The 12553-nt window shown below is 44.8% G+C and overlaps 1 protein-coding gene across 4 annotated transcripts in view; it reads left to right on the top strand.

Moving 5' to 3' along the window:
- Nucleotides 1-7977: 7977 nt before the first annotated feature.
- ASB9 (ankyrin repeat and SOCS box containing 9) overlaps nucleotides 7978-12553 on the top strand; it is a 292385-nt gene continuing 287809 nt past the window's right edge. For 3 of the 4 annotated variants that reach the window (XM_059911875.1, XM_059911873.1, XM_059911874.1), the window contains exon 1: nucleotides 7981-8328. In XM_059911875.1, the coding sequence (XP_059767858.1) occupies nucleotides 8235-8328 (94 nt within the window). In that variant the 5' untranslated portion in view covers nucleotides 7981-8234. Of the gene's footprint in view, nucleotides 8329-12553 lie in introns of all 4 variants that reach the window. The other variant, XR_009500371.1, reaches the window with a different exon arrangement.

Genomic DNA, 12553 nt, shown 5'->3' with positions numbered 1-12553 from the left:
TTTCAGTGTTTTTTCAGTACATCATGATGGTTTTTTGTTTGTTTCTTTGCCTGATTTAATATAGCAATCCTATTACAAAAGTATTTTTTTTAATTGAACTGTAATTGATTTACAGTGTTGTGTTTGTTTCTGGTGTACAGCAAAGTGATCCAGTGATACATACATATGTCTATTGTTTCCCAGATTCTTTTCCATTATGGTTTATTACAGGATATTGAATATAGTTCCCTGGGCTATACAGTGGGTCCTTGTTTATTATCTATTTTATATATAGTAGTGGGTATCTGCTAATCCCAAACTCCTACTTTATCCCTCCCCCACACCCTTTCCCCTTTGGTAACCGTAAGTTTGTTTTCTGTGTCTGTGAGTCTTTTTCTGTTTCGTAAGTTCATTTGTGTCATATTTTAGATTCCACATACAAGTGATGTCATATGGTATTTGTCTTTCTCTGTCTTTCTTCACTTAGTATGATCACCTCTAGGTCCATCCATGTGGCTGCAAATGGCATTATTTCATTCTTTTTTTATGGCTGAGTAGTATTCCATTGTATATACGTACCACATCTTCTTTATCCATTCATCTGTCGATGGATATTTAAGGTTGCTTCCATGTCTTGGCTCTTGTAAATAGTGCTGCAGTGAACACTGGGTTGCATGTATCTTTTTCTTTTTTTTTTTAAATAATTTTTATTATTTATTTATTTATTTTATTTTGGCTGTGTTGGGTCTTCGTTTCCGCACGAGGGCCTTCTCTAGTTGCGGCGAGCAGTGGCCACTCTTCATTGCGGTGCGCGTGCCTCTCACTGCCATGGCCTCTCTCGCCGCGGAGCACAGGCTCCAGATGCGCAGGCTCAGTAGTTGTGGCTCACGGGCCCAGCCGCTCCACGGCATGTGGGACCCCCCCCAGACCAGGGCCCGAACCCACGTCCCCCACATCGGCAGGCGGACCCTCAACCACTGCGCCACCAGGGAAGCCCGCATGTATCTTTTTAAATTAGAGTTTTCTCCAGATATATGCCCAGGAGTGGGATTGCTGGATCATATGGCAACTCTAGTTTTAGTTTTTTAAGGAACCTCCATACTGTTCTCCATAGTGGCTGTACCAATTTACATTCCCACTGACAGTGTTAGGACGGTTCCCTTTTCTCCATATCCTCTCCAGCATTTATTGTTCATAGACATTTTGGTGATGGCTCTTCTGACTAGTGTGAGGTGATATATCATTGTAGTTTTGATTTGCATTTCTCTAATAATTAGCAATGTTGGGCTTCTTTTCATCTGCCTATTGGCCATCTGTATGTCTTCTTTGGAGAAATGTCTATTGAGGTCTTCTGCCCATTTTTTGATTGGGTTGTTTGTTTTTTTATTATTGAGTTGTATGAGCTGTTTGTATATTTTGGAAATTAAGCACTTGTCGGTTGCATCGTTTGCAAATATTTTCTCCCATCCTGTAGGTTGTCTTTTCGTTTTGTTTCCTTTGCTGTGCAAAAGCTTATAAGTTTGACTGGGTCTCATTTGTTTATTTTTGCTATAAAAGTATTTTTTGATTCCTGCTTTCCCCACGAAGTATGTTGTAATGATTTTCTAAGTTTCAAACCCTTTGAAACTACCCTTTAAAATGGCTGTATCATGTTTCTTAGCTATTTCCATATTGTTGGATACTTAGATTATTTCTAATTTCTTGCCATTTTAAATAATACTAGTGTGAACTTCATTTTTTATAAATCTTTTAAAATGTTTGAATTATTTCTTAGATGTTCAGAAGTGACATTTACTGATTAAGAAAACTATTTAAAATAATAGTATAAAATAATTTTAAATATATATATAATGAATCATTTTAAGGGAAGAGTATTTGCATAGCCAAATACCACATGTTATCTGTTCATATGCCATCTGTCTCTCTATATAGACATCTAATATATCTATCTACATACCATGTGTCTGCCTGTCGTCTGTCTGTCCATCCATCATTTATCTAACTGTATCCATCATCTGCCTTGACCCATTATTTAAAAAAAATAAGCTTGCCTGTGTCACTTGAAGATGTAAACCTCAACTCTTTGAAAAGCCCATAAATTATTTAAAAGGTTGGGTACGTCATTCAACATCTCTAAGTTTTTGTTCATATTTTATTAAGGAACCATTTCTCCCAAAGTAATCCTCCTCCCTGATATTTCTAATATTGCCATGTCAAACAAACCTGAGGTTTACAGACAATACTTTTTTCAGTAACAACGCTCATTGCTGAGACAATTTTATGCGCTTACCACAAAGAGGAGAGCTGACGCTTCAGAGACATTGCCTGAGGGATGAATCCTTGTCAGGGAAGGGCGCTCTCGGGGCTGGAGGACCTCACTGGAGGATCTCACATTTCCTCCCATCACAAATCCTTGCCAGGGGCCGCTCCTGCATGGACATTTGCATGTGAAATACATCATCTCCTTCCTTTAGCAGAGTCAGTACCAGGACAAGACCCAGGTCACACTCACAATAGCAGCTTCATTTTTCAACATGAGTTTAACCTATAAAAAAAAATGTATATCTGGTTTTTATTTTCATTTATTAATTTCTTCCCCTGCCATTGTTATATCTTGAAAATCTTTCCGCTTACAGAAAAATTGCAAGAATAATACAATGAATATTTGTACATCCATCACTTCAGTTCGTCAATTGATAGGATTTTGCCACATTTGCTTATGTCTTTGTGTGTGTATGCACGTGTGTATGTATGCATGTGTGTACACACACCTATATAATATATATGTATATAAGTAAGCCCATGTATAATGAATACCTATACACATATTTTTTTAGTGAATCATTTGTGAGTAAACTGTTGACATCGTCATTCTTCACCAGGGCTAGGATTAGGAGGAAGCGAGTGAGGCAAAAAATTTAAGGGGGCACCGAAAAATGCAGTCATTGGGAGAAAAATTTTAGTGCAATATTAAAAAATACAAATGTTAAGGGAAAAAATCCCCTGATGACCAAAATATCAAAAATTTTGATAAAGACAGTCTGTGGTTTGTTTGTTTTAGGACCCTGCATAATTGTGCAATGAGAACAGTCTTCCCCATCAGCCCAAGGTCCTGGGACGTGGGGCTGCTGGGTTTATGAGGAATGACAATGGCTTGTGAGCAGAGTGGGCAATGTGGGCTTTATATATACTCAAGCTTTTTGACTGTAGGGCTTGCGTTAACTTTTTCTATTGGGTGCAAAACGTGTACATAGGGGCACGCATTTCTCCCCCTGCGTCAAGCTCCCGCGCGGCTCCGCACTGACCACTTCAGTGAGCATCTCCTAAGAACACAGCTTCTTCGACATAACTGTGGGTGATGCAGCGATCACACGCAGGAAATTTGACATTGATGCACTATGAGTATCCAATATACGTCTGTATTCAAATTTCCATGGTTGTGGCTTTGATGTCTTTTATGTCTTGTCCTCCCCAATCAGGATCCAGTCAAGAATCATCACATTTAATGATCAAGTGTCTTCATTCTCCTTTCATCTGGAAAGCTCCTCCACCACTTTTGTCTTTTACCCCACCCCACTGGCATTTTTGAAGAGTTCAGCCCTATTGTTATGGAGACTCTCTCTCAATTTCGATTTGCCCAGTTGTTTCCTCAAGAATACTGCATTATGCCAGATTTTTTTAAAACACACCCTTGTTTGAATCTTACTGCGCTGGTCGATGGAGTAAGAATGAGTGACAGCTTTCTAAAGTCACAACATCAGCCAGCTCAGCGTGCAGAGCCAGTTAGGCGAGCACAACTCAGGATTTTTGCAGGAAAAGCAGATCATTCCAAGTGACCAGAGGAGATGTGCACCTTTAGGTTTTTAAAGGTTTTGTGCTAGAAAAATTGCCAGCTGGATTGACAAGAGGTTTCAGCTCCTGGGCCAACTTTGACTGATTGGAGGTGACTGTCAAGGCTCCCCAAGGCCTCGGGAGGAAAGTCTTATAATCCATGAATGATGTCAGCCATGGACATCTAGGGGTGGGGCAGTGGCTAGTGTTAAGTCAAGTCTGCACCTGATAAAGAAGATTATGGCCTTACTGCTGCTACAGGCCAGAATTCTTTTTTCTTACCTAACCTGGGCCAAGTTTCCTGAACATGCAGACAGACACAGAGACTGACTCAAAGCTGGTAAGATTGTTCTGCTCTTGTGGCTTTTTGTAAGCCAACCTATTTCTCTATAATCCCAGTTCATATACATGTAATTCAACTTTATCCCCATGTAGATCCTTAAAAATGCATGAACTTCCCTTGTAATGGTTTTCTAATTCCTGACTAGAACTGTTGTTAAATAGTTAAAAAAAATCAGTTCCCGGGCTTCCCTGGTGGCGCAGTGGTTGGGGGTCTGCCTGCGGATGCGGGGGACACGGGTTCGGGCCCTGGTCTGGGAGGGTCCCGCGTGCCGCGGAGCGGCTGGGCCCGTGAGCCACAACTACTGAGCCTGCGCGTCTGGAGCCTGTGCTCCGCGACAAGAGAGGCCGCGATACTGAGAGGCCCGCGCACCGCGATTAAGAGTGGCCCCCGCTTGCCGCAGCTGGAGAGGGCCCTAGCGCAGGAACGAAGACCCAACATAGCAACCAATCAATCAATTAAGTAAATAAATCTTTAAAAAAAAAAAAATCAGTTCCCATTCTCCAATGTCCACAGGTGTTGATCAACATTATAAATATAATGAGAAGATAAAATGGTGATTAATTCCCTCCCAGGTACTAAGGCAACAACCTGGAAATCTTCTTTATTGTCATTTTGGGCAATCAAGTTAAATATGAATATGCAAAAACCTTATCTTCTTGGGATTTAATGAAAAGTAAATAAAGAAGCTCTACTATGAAGATTTTTCTCAGAAAGAATGGAATGGTATCTAGGTTTCCCACTGCGCCCCTCTGTTTAACCCCTTGTCAGCAGTCTACATTGGGAGTAAATTTCTCACTCTCTGCCAAATACAAGTTTCATTGTTCTTCAAATCTTTCCTGACACAGTAGTGAACAATGTATATGCTTATGGCCTTCTCAGTTAATTCTGCAAATAGAGCCAGAGGGCAGTTTGGCAGTGTTTCAATTTTAAGTGAACAGCTTAATCAATTAATAATTGTAGATTCACATGCAGTTGCAAGAAATAATACAGAAAGATCTCCTATAGCTTTGCCCAGTTTCCCCCAATGATAACTTTGTGCAAAACTGTAGTACAGGACTTCCCTGGTGGCACAGTGGTTAAGAATCCACCTGCCAATGCAGGGGACATGGGTTCAAGCCCTGGTGCGGGAAGATCCCACATGCCACGGGGCAGCTAAGCCTGTGCGCCACAGCTACTGAGCCTGCGCTCTAGAGCCTGCGAGCCACAACTACTGAAGCCTGCGTGCCTAGAGCCCGTGCTCCACAACAAGAGAAGCCATTGCAATGAGAAGCCTGTGCACTGCAACGAAGAGTAGCCCCCGCTCGCCACAACTAGAGAAAGCCCACACGCAGTAATGAAGACCCAACAAGCCAAAAATAAATTAAAAAAACAAAAAAGACAAAAAAACTGTAGTACAATATCACAACCAGGAAATCGACATTGAGACCATCCATTGGTCTCATATGGGATTCTCGTTTGACTTGTACCCACTCTTGTGTGTGTCTTTAGTTCCATAGAAATGATCAAGCGTGTATGAGCACAACTTGGACCCAGCATGTCCACTCTTAGGAATCTCGCCTCCAGAAATATTTGCATATTGTCACTGAGCCAAATTTGGGTCCACTCGCCTGTGCAGTAAAGCCAATCTACTGACACCAGGTTGTGGTGAAGGAAAGTATAGCGTTTATTGCGGGGCACCAAGCAAGGAGAACGGGCAGCTCATGCTCAAATGACCCAAACTCTCCAATGGCCTTCAGGGGAGGGGTTTTAAAGGCAGTGTGAGGAAGGGTGCTGCAGGTTGCCTGATGAGCTCGTGCACAATTCTTGGATTGGTTGGCATCAAGATGAAGTTTCAAGCATCATCAACCTTCAGGTTTTGACCAGTCTAGGGTCTACATGCTTGCAGTCAGCAGTTTTCATCTGGTGCAGGTCTGCTTCCTGTAAAAACAGCTTAGGCATGTGTGTCAGACCTTCAGCTGTATCTTTTAGGGAGCTGGGAGTTCAGGGATTCTGCTGGGTAGCTGGTTTATAGTCTAAAGTGTTACCAGTTTCCCCACCCAACATTATAATATTCTTTGTTTTTACATCTTCACATTTCCCAATCATTAACTCTTGAAGCAGTCTTTTGAGACTCAGGGAGGCCTGGGAGACTAAAGCAAAAGCCTTTTACTTCAAAGGACAGGGACACAGGGTCTTGTACATGGCTTGAATCCCCCCTTGTCTTTGATACCCCTCAGTCTGAGGGGAACAGGTTCAGGACAAGAAAGGGAATAAAATTTTGGACAGAGGTTAATCATAAACTTGGTGGAGGAACTCAGTTTTAGGGGGACTTGGTTTCAATATGTGCACGAAGCCATATGGAGAGATCTATGGACTGCAGTATTTTTGTAGTAGTAAAAGAAAATGGTAACATTCTGCCTCCATCATTAGGGGAATAATGAAATACTTTTGGCACGAAATACTTATGGAATGCTATGCAGTAGTAAATAAAGGGACAGAGCTATTCTGCTGAAATGGAAAGATCTCCAAGACAAGTGTAAAAAGCATATATGATAATCCAATTACAATTATGTGGAAAATGTAAAGGAATAAATGTGTATCCACATGTGTGCATGGAAATGCATTTTAAAATATGAAGGACATTCCTCAAACTGTAAACAGTGACTACCACGTGGGTCAACTGAGGCTTCATAAATCCGAAACAGTAAGGCTGTATCTTTTTTTTTTTTTTAAACGAATGATTTATTTATTTATTTATTTATGGCTGCTTTGGGTCTTCGTTTCTGTGCGAGGGCTTTCTCTAGTTGCGGTGAGCGGGGGCCACTCTTCATCACGGTGCGCGGGCCTCTCACTATCGCGGCCTCTCTTGTTGCGGAGCACAGGCTCCAGACGCGCAGGCTCAGTAGTTGTGGCTCACGGGCGTAGTTGCTCCGGGGCATGTGGGATCTTCCCAGACCAGGGCTCGAACCCGTGTCCCCTGCATTAGCAGGCAGATTCTCAACCACTGCGCCACCAGGGAAGCCCCAAGGCTGTATCTTTGGCATTAAAAATAATCTGTAATTATTTCATAGCCAGGCTATGCTTGAGAATAACTCAGAGACTTCCTGAATAGGGAAGAAAAATCCCTTTCTACCTGGAAGAGAGGAGCTGGGTGCGGGGAGGAGGGGGGGAGTGCGTGGGTGGCCATCAGCCTGAACCAGCACCAAGTGGTGCGGGGAAACGGGGTTTATCTGAAAACACACAGACAAAACCCCAAATGTTTTGTAAAGGCAAATAGGCGGAACCTTCACAAAGTAAAACTTTTTATAACTAATCATTGAAAGACAGCAGCTCTCCTCCAGCGCTCCCTGCCGCCCAGCAATCCATTTTTTTTTTTTTGCGATAGCAACCCTGAATTATTTTGGAGGAGGGTGAGCAGGACATTTAGTGCAACCCTGGCAGTCAGAGGAAGAAAATAGAAGTTCTTTCCAAACGTGCATTTTTGTAACATATAGAGAATTTTTCCTATAAGAAACTCCCAGAAAAATTGAAACCACATGTGCAGATGGCCAGGGCGTGCTGTGTAAGTTGCTGTGCAAGCAGTTCAGCAGGGCTGCAGCAAAACCAGCTTTCTCAGCTCCTGGGTTCTGGGGCTTGTCTCAACAACAAGAAACCCCCAAACAACAACCGGATCCCAGCAGGGGGAACAATGTTGCAGCAGACCAGTGGTTTCCTCCCCGCCCCCACACACCCCAACCCTGGGCTCTCCCAAAGTTACATACTGTGTTTCCTTCCTGATGAACCTCAAGGCTTCCTCCCTGATTGGTCTCAGTTTTGGAAAGGACGTGACATCAGCAACTTTGCAGACCTGGGGCTGGGGGGCTGCTGTGGGCTTTGGGCAGCTTCTAGCCAGTTAGGTGGAGAGAGAGAGTGTGTGTGCGTGTGTCTGTCTGACCACAGGTAGTACTCAGATTACCCTGCCCTGTTCTGTTCTTTGCCATCTGACCAGGACGGTGCTGCTCAGCCAGTCACAGCCCTGGAATTTCCCAGGAGCTGGGGGAGCATGGAATTTGGACTTTTCCTGAACAACTGAAGCGGAGCTTGCCCAGCCCAGGAGAGCACCATGGATGGTGAACCACGGGGCAGCAACGGCAGCAAGCCCCCGAGGCTGGGAGACTCTCCGGACGTCAGGCTCCTTTCCAACCCATTGATGGGGGGTGAGTCTAGGGGCTGTGGAGTCAGCCTGCTGGGGAGGTTGGTTAACGTGCTTAGGGGAGAAGAGAGAAAAGGGTGGGGCAATTTCAGTGACTCCATCTGAGATGTGGCCACGGGGCAGTAACTGGACAGATGTCCACAGCTTGCTGGGATCTGTCTTTCACACGGTGGTTCAAAAATGTGTACACCTCTTTCTGCAGGGTCCTGTGGACCATACCAAGTCAATGATCACCATTTACGCTCCAGGAAAAACTTCAGCTGCAAAGAATTATTCTTTGTGGGTCAAATGTATCATTTACATTACAGTTATTTCTAAATGGGAACATCTTTATTGCTAAAACATTTATTAAAAGGTCTTAGGTGTTTGGCATTTGGGTGGGGCTGGGTTTATAAATGATTGATTCACTTTAAAAGGAGCCTTTTAAACTTTGGGGAAGTGTCGTACAGGTATGATTCTCACCTGTCTGTGGTATCTTTGCTAATGTATAGAGCCTCACGCCTCCGGGCAACTGTCATTTCCTGTGAGCACTTAGCAGGTACCTGCTGACTGAAAGGATTCTGAAAAAATGGGTCTGGGCATTAGAGGAGAGATGATTATATTCAGCACCCTGGGAGGCTGCCCATTGGCGGTCCAAGGGACAAAAAGCAGGGACCCTGCAGTCAGCTAGGACTTACTACTCTCCTACTGTTTAGGTGTTGAAGGGGGAAAAGACAGAAGAAATAAAATACAAAATGCCTTCTCTCTGGCTCATTGAGCAGACAAGACTGCTCATTTATTCCTTCGTTTATCCACTTTGGCTCGTAAAATGAGCAGAGCCCTCAACAGCGAGTAGGATTTGGATCTCCAGAGGCAGACCTGGATTCATCAGAGATATTGAGCATGAACTTGGAGCAGCAGGAGGCAGAGTGGCACCAAATATAACTTTAAAAAATGGATTTGATAAATACATTTTTAAAGCAGCAAACCAATCAATATGGGGAAGAATCAGTAATGTGGTTGACTTCTCCATGATTATTTTAGTGCCGAGTAGTTTTCTGTTTATTTTTATTTCCGCCTGAGAGAGGGGCGCCAGCCGCTTTTCGCCGTTTAGGGCTTCTAAAGGTCCTAATCCGACCCTGGTTAGGGCTGGCTGGGTGGGCGGCGGCGGCCAGGCATATATTGGGCTGGCCAAAAAGTTCGCTCGGGCCTTTCCACACGATCTTACGGAAAAACCTAAACGAACAGTTTTGGCCCACCCAGTATACAGCGGACAGTCACAACTGGAGTGTAGTGTCTTGGCCAGTCTAGTGAGAACAAGTTTGGAGAGATGGAACCCGAAAATGAAGCTTCAGAAGCTGTAAGTGGAGGAGTTTAGCCTTCACGAGCCGGGCAGCTGGGAGCCACTGTTGGTTCTGGAGTGGGGACTTGGCCGTAATGAAGACTGTAAGTAATTAATCTGATAGCCACATTCAGGATGGATTGTGGCGAATTTACGAGATAGTCTTGCACTAATCCACTGCTTCTCAAGCTCGGATACATCAGCATCACCTGGATGGACTGTTAAAATGCAGCTGGCTGGGCCCCACCCCTTCTGATGCTAGGTCTGGGCGAGGCCTGGGCATCTGTATAACAAGCTCCCAGGTGATGCTGATGGTGCCGGTTGGGGACCACACTTTGAGAACCACTGCATGAAGCCGACATCTGGATCAAGCTTCCGAAATGACAGAGAAAGGGAAAATATGGGTGATAATTTCAGAGGAAAGAGAAATCAAGCTATGTTGCCTGATTAAATATTGGGGCTAAAGGAGAGAAGGTGGCCAAAGCTGCAAAGTTTTCAAATGTCAGATCAGAGGGCTAGACAAGAGAGAAGTTGGGAAGGGGAGCTGGCTTGGGGGCAGAGTGAGGGAGGGAGGAGAAGGACTTCTGTTTTGAACATGAAAGTGCCCAGGGCCCAGCATGATGGCGTGGGACACCGGCTGGGGAATGAATACGGGTTGGGAATCAGACCTCAGGCTGTTCTGCAGAGGGGCTGGGCTGAAATCCTGGAGAAGGGGACATTGTCTGATGGCTGATTTATGAGAGCCAAGGATGGAGCCTTGGGACAGGCCTCCAGTTGAGGACATAGGACCAGTAAGTTGGACAGAGAAGCAGGAAGAGACTCGGATGCTGTCATTTCACAGGGACTAAAGGAAGAGAAGTTTTCCAAGAAGCAGAAGTCACAAGGGTGGGTGCCAGGACCCTACTGCTCTCCCAACTCCTTCTTCTCTACATCTGACCCGCAACTCCTGCATCCTTCCTTCCACCCGGCCGAGCCACTGCCCCCGTAGAGCCCTCGCGGGCTTTCTGCCCCTCCTTACCCAAGTGGAGGCTCTCTCTCCCTACTGTGTGTCAGTCCTGCCCCTTGGGCAGAACCTCACTGATAGCTGGATTGCATTTGTTTATGCTTCAGGAGGCTTGCCCTTGGTGAAGTGTGGAATGTGAAACACTCAGAGTGTTGTTTCCGGATGGCCCTGACAGGAAACTCAGCTCAGGTGAAGCATATCCCCTGGCACAGGGCCAGGGCAAGGGGCAAGCCAGGGCCCAGGTGTGGTTGCTCTTGGGGGACTTTGCTGCTCCCACCTGCACTTACAGGCTTTTCTTTGCCTCCCTCTTCGGAGGAAGGGAGGAAAGGGTATGACGATGGCAACCAACTCTTTATAGAGATTTCATTCTTGACTCTTCTGCCCCAGGAGCAGGAAAAGAATGTCTTTTTTTTTTCCCTGAAAATACCTTGTTATGGATTGAATTGTGTCCCCCCCCAAAAGACAGGCTGAAGTCCTAACCCCCAGTACCTCAGGATGCCACCTGATTGGAAAGAGAGTCATTGCAGGTGTAATTAGTTAAGATGAGGTCCTAGTGGAGTAGGAGGGGCCCTTAATTCAATGACTGGTTCTTATAAGAAGAGGAGAAGAGGCACACAGGGAGAATGCCATGCGATGACAGAGGCAGAGATTGGAAAGATGCATCTGATAAGCCAAGAAACAGCAAAGATGGACACCCACCACCAGCAGAGGTAAGGAAGGATTCGTCCCTAGAGGCTTTGGAAAGAGCCTGGCCCCGAGGACACCTCCATTTCAGACTTCTAGCCTTCAGAACTCTGAGACAATGAACTTCCACTGTTTTCAGCCACCCAGATTGTGGTACTTTGTTATGGCAGCCCTGGGAAACTAATTCACACCTAGTCAGAGAAACTTTGGAAAATAAATTGAAGGATAAACTCACAATCTCCCCGTAATCGCACTGAGCAGGTAATCACCGTTCTTGTTTTTAGTGTCTGTCCTTCAGGTTTTTGCCTGCAGGCTCACACCTGTAGGGAGATTTTCTTCCTCACAAAATTGAGCCCACCCTGTAGGGAGTATTCACATTTAAACAGAAGACAGGCAAGAACAGGCATGGAAAGGAAATCATTTCATTCTCTTAGGGTGGATTTCTAGAAGTGGAGAAAGAATTGCAGTAGACAGGACCAATGTGCCCAACAGTTGCCTCAATGGACCTTTCTATTTGTCTGTTTGCGACCGTGAGCCTCTGTTTCTCTTCCTCCTTTTTTGATTTGTCCTGGAATCCAACCAAGGTCCACTATAATTGTGCACACTGTACCCAGATCCTCTTTCCAGTGTTGGAGAGGATCTCCACTGAACCCACCGCATCACGTCCCAAAGACTGAAAGCAAGTGTTCCAACACTCTCAGAGCAACCCAACCTCTCTTCTCCCCTCCTTGACCTTACAAAATGTTTCCCAGGAGGAATAGATTGATGCTACTCCCAGCATCCACTGCCGGCTCTCGGAGCTTCGTGAATAGCTCTTTGCAGAATGTACCAATTAGTGCATTTAAAATCTCTTCTGAAATAATGGAAATTTAAAAACTCATTCCAGAAATTTCAGTAAAAATGAAACGGCACCCTTCCTAATGTGCTGCAGGGTTTGATGGAGACTCAGTTTAAAAGAAAGGTAAGTTGAATGGCACCGATTGGAGGACTTGTGGGGTCGTTTCCTTAGGAGAGCCCCCTGCCCCATGTTAACCATGAGCTACACTAATGGATCTGTGGCGTTGCCCGTGACCCCCATTTGGCATCTGTTTCTTGGCAGTAAAACCAATGGATCTTGGTTCAAAAAGTACTGCGGAAGAATCCTTAACATGTACCAAGAGCTTGGATGATGTGTTGTATAGATATAATGGCCCTTGCGTTTCAAAGACTTCATTGGGGTCA

The sequence above is a fragment of the Balaenoptera ricei genome, chromosome X, assembly GCF_028023285.1.
Source record: "Balaenoptera ricei isolate mBalRic1 chromosome X, mBalRic1.hap2, whole genome shotgun sequence".
Taxonomy (NCBI): domain Eukaryota; kingdom Metazoa; phylum Chordata; class Mammalia; order Artiodactyla; family Balaenopteridae; genus Balaenoptera; species Balaenoptera ricei.
This window is presented reverse-complemented; position numbering and strand designations above follow the sequence as displayed.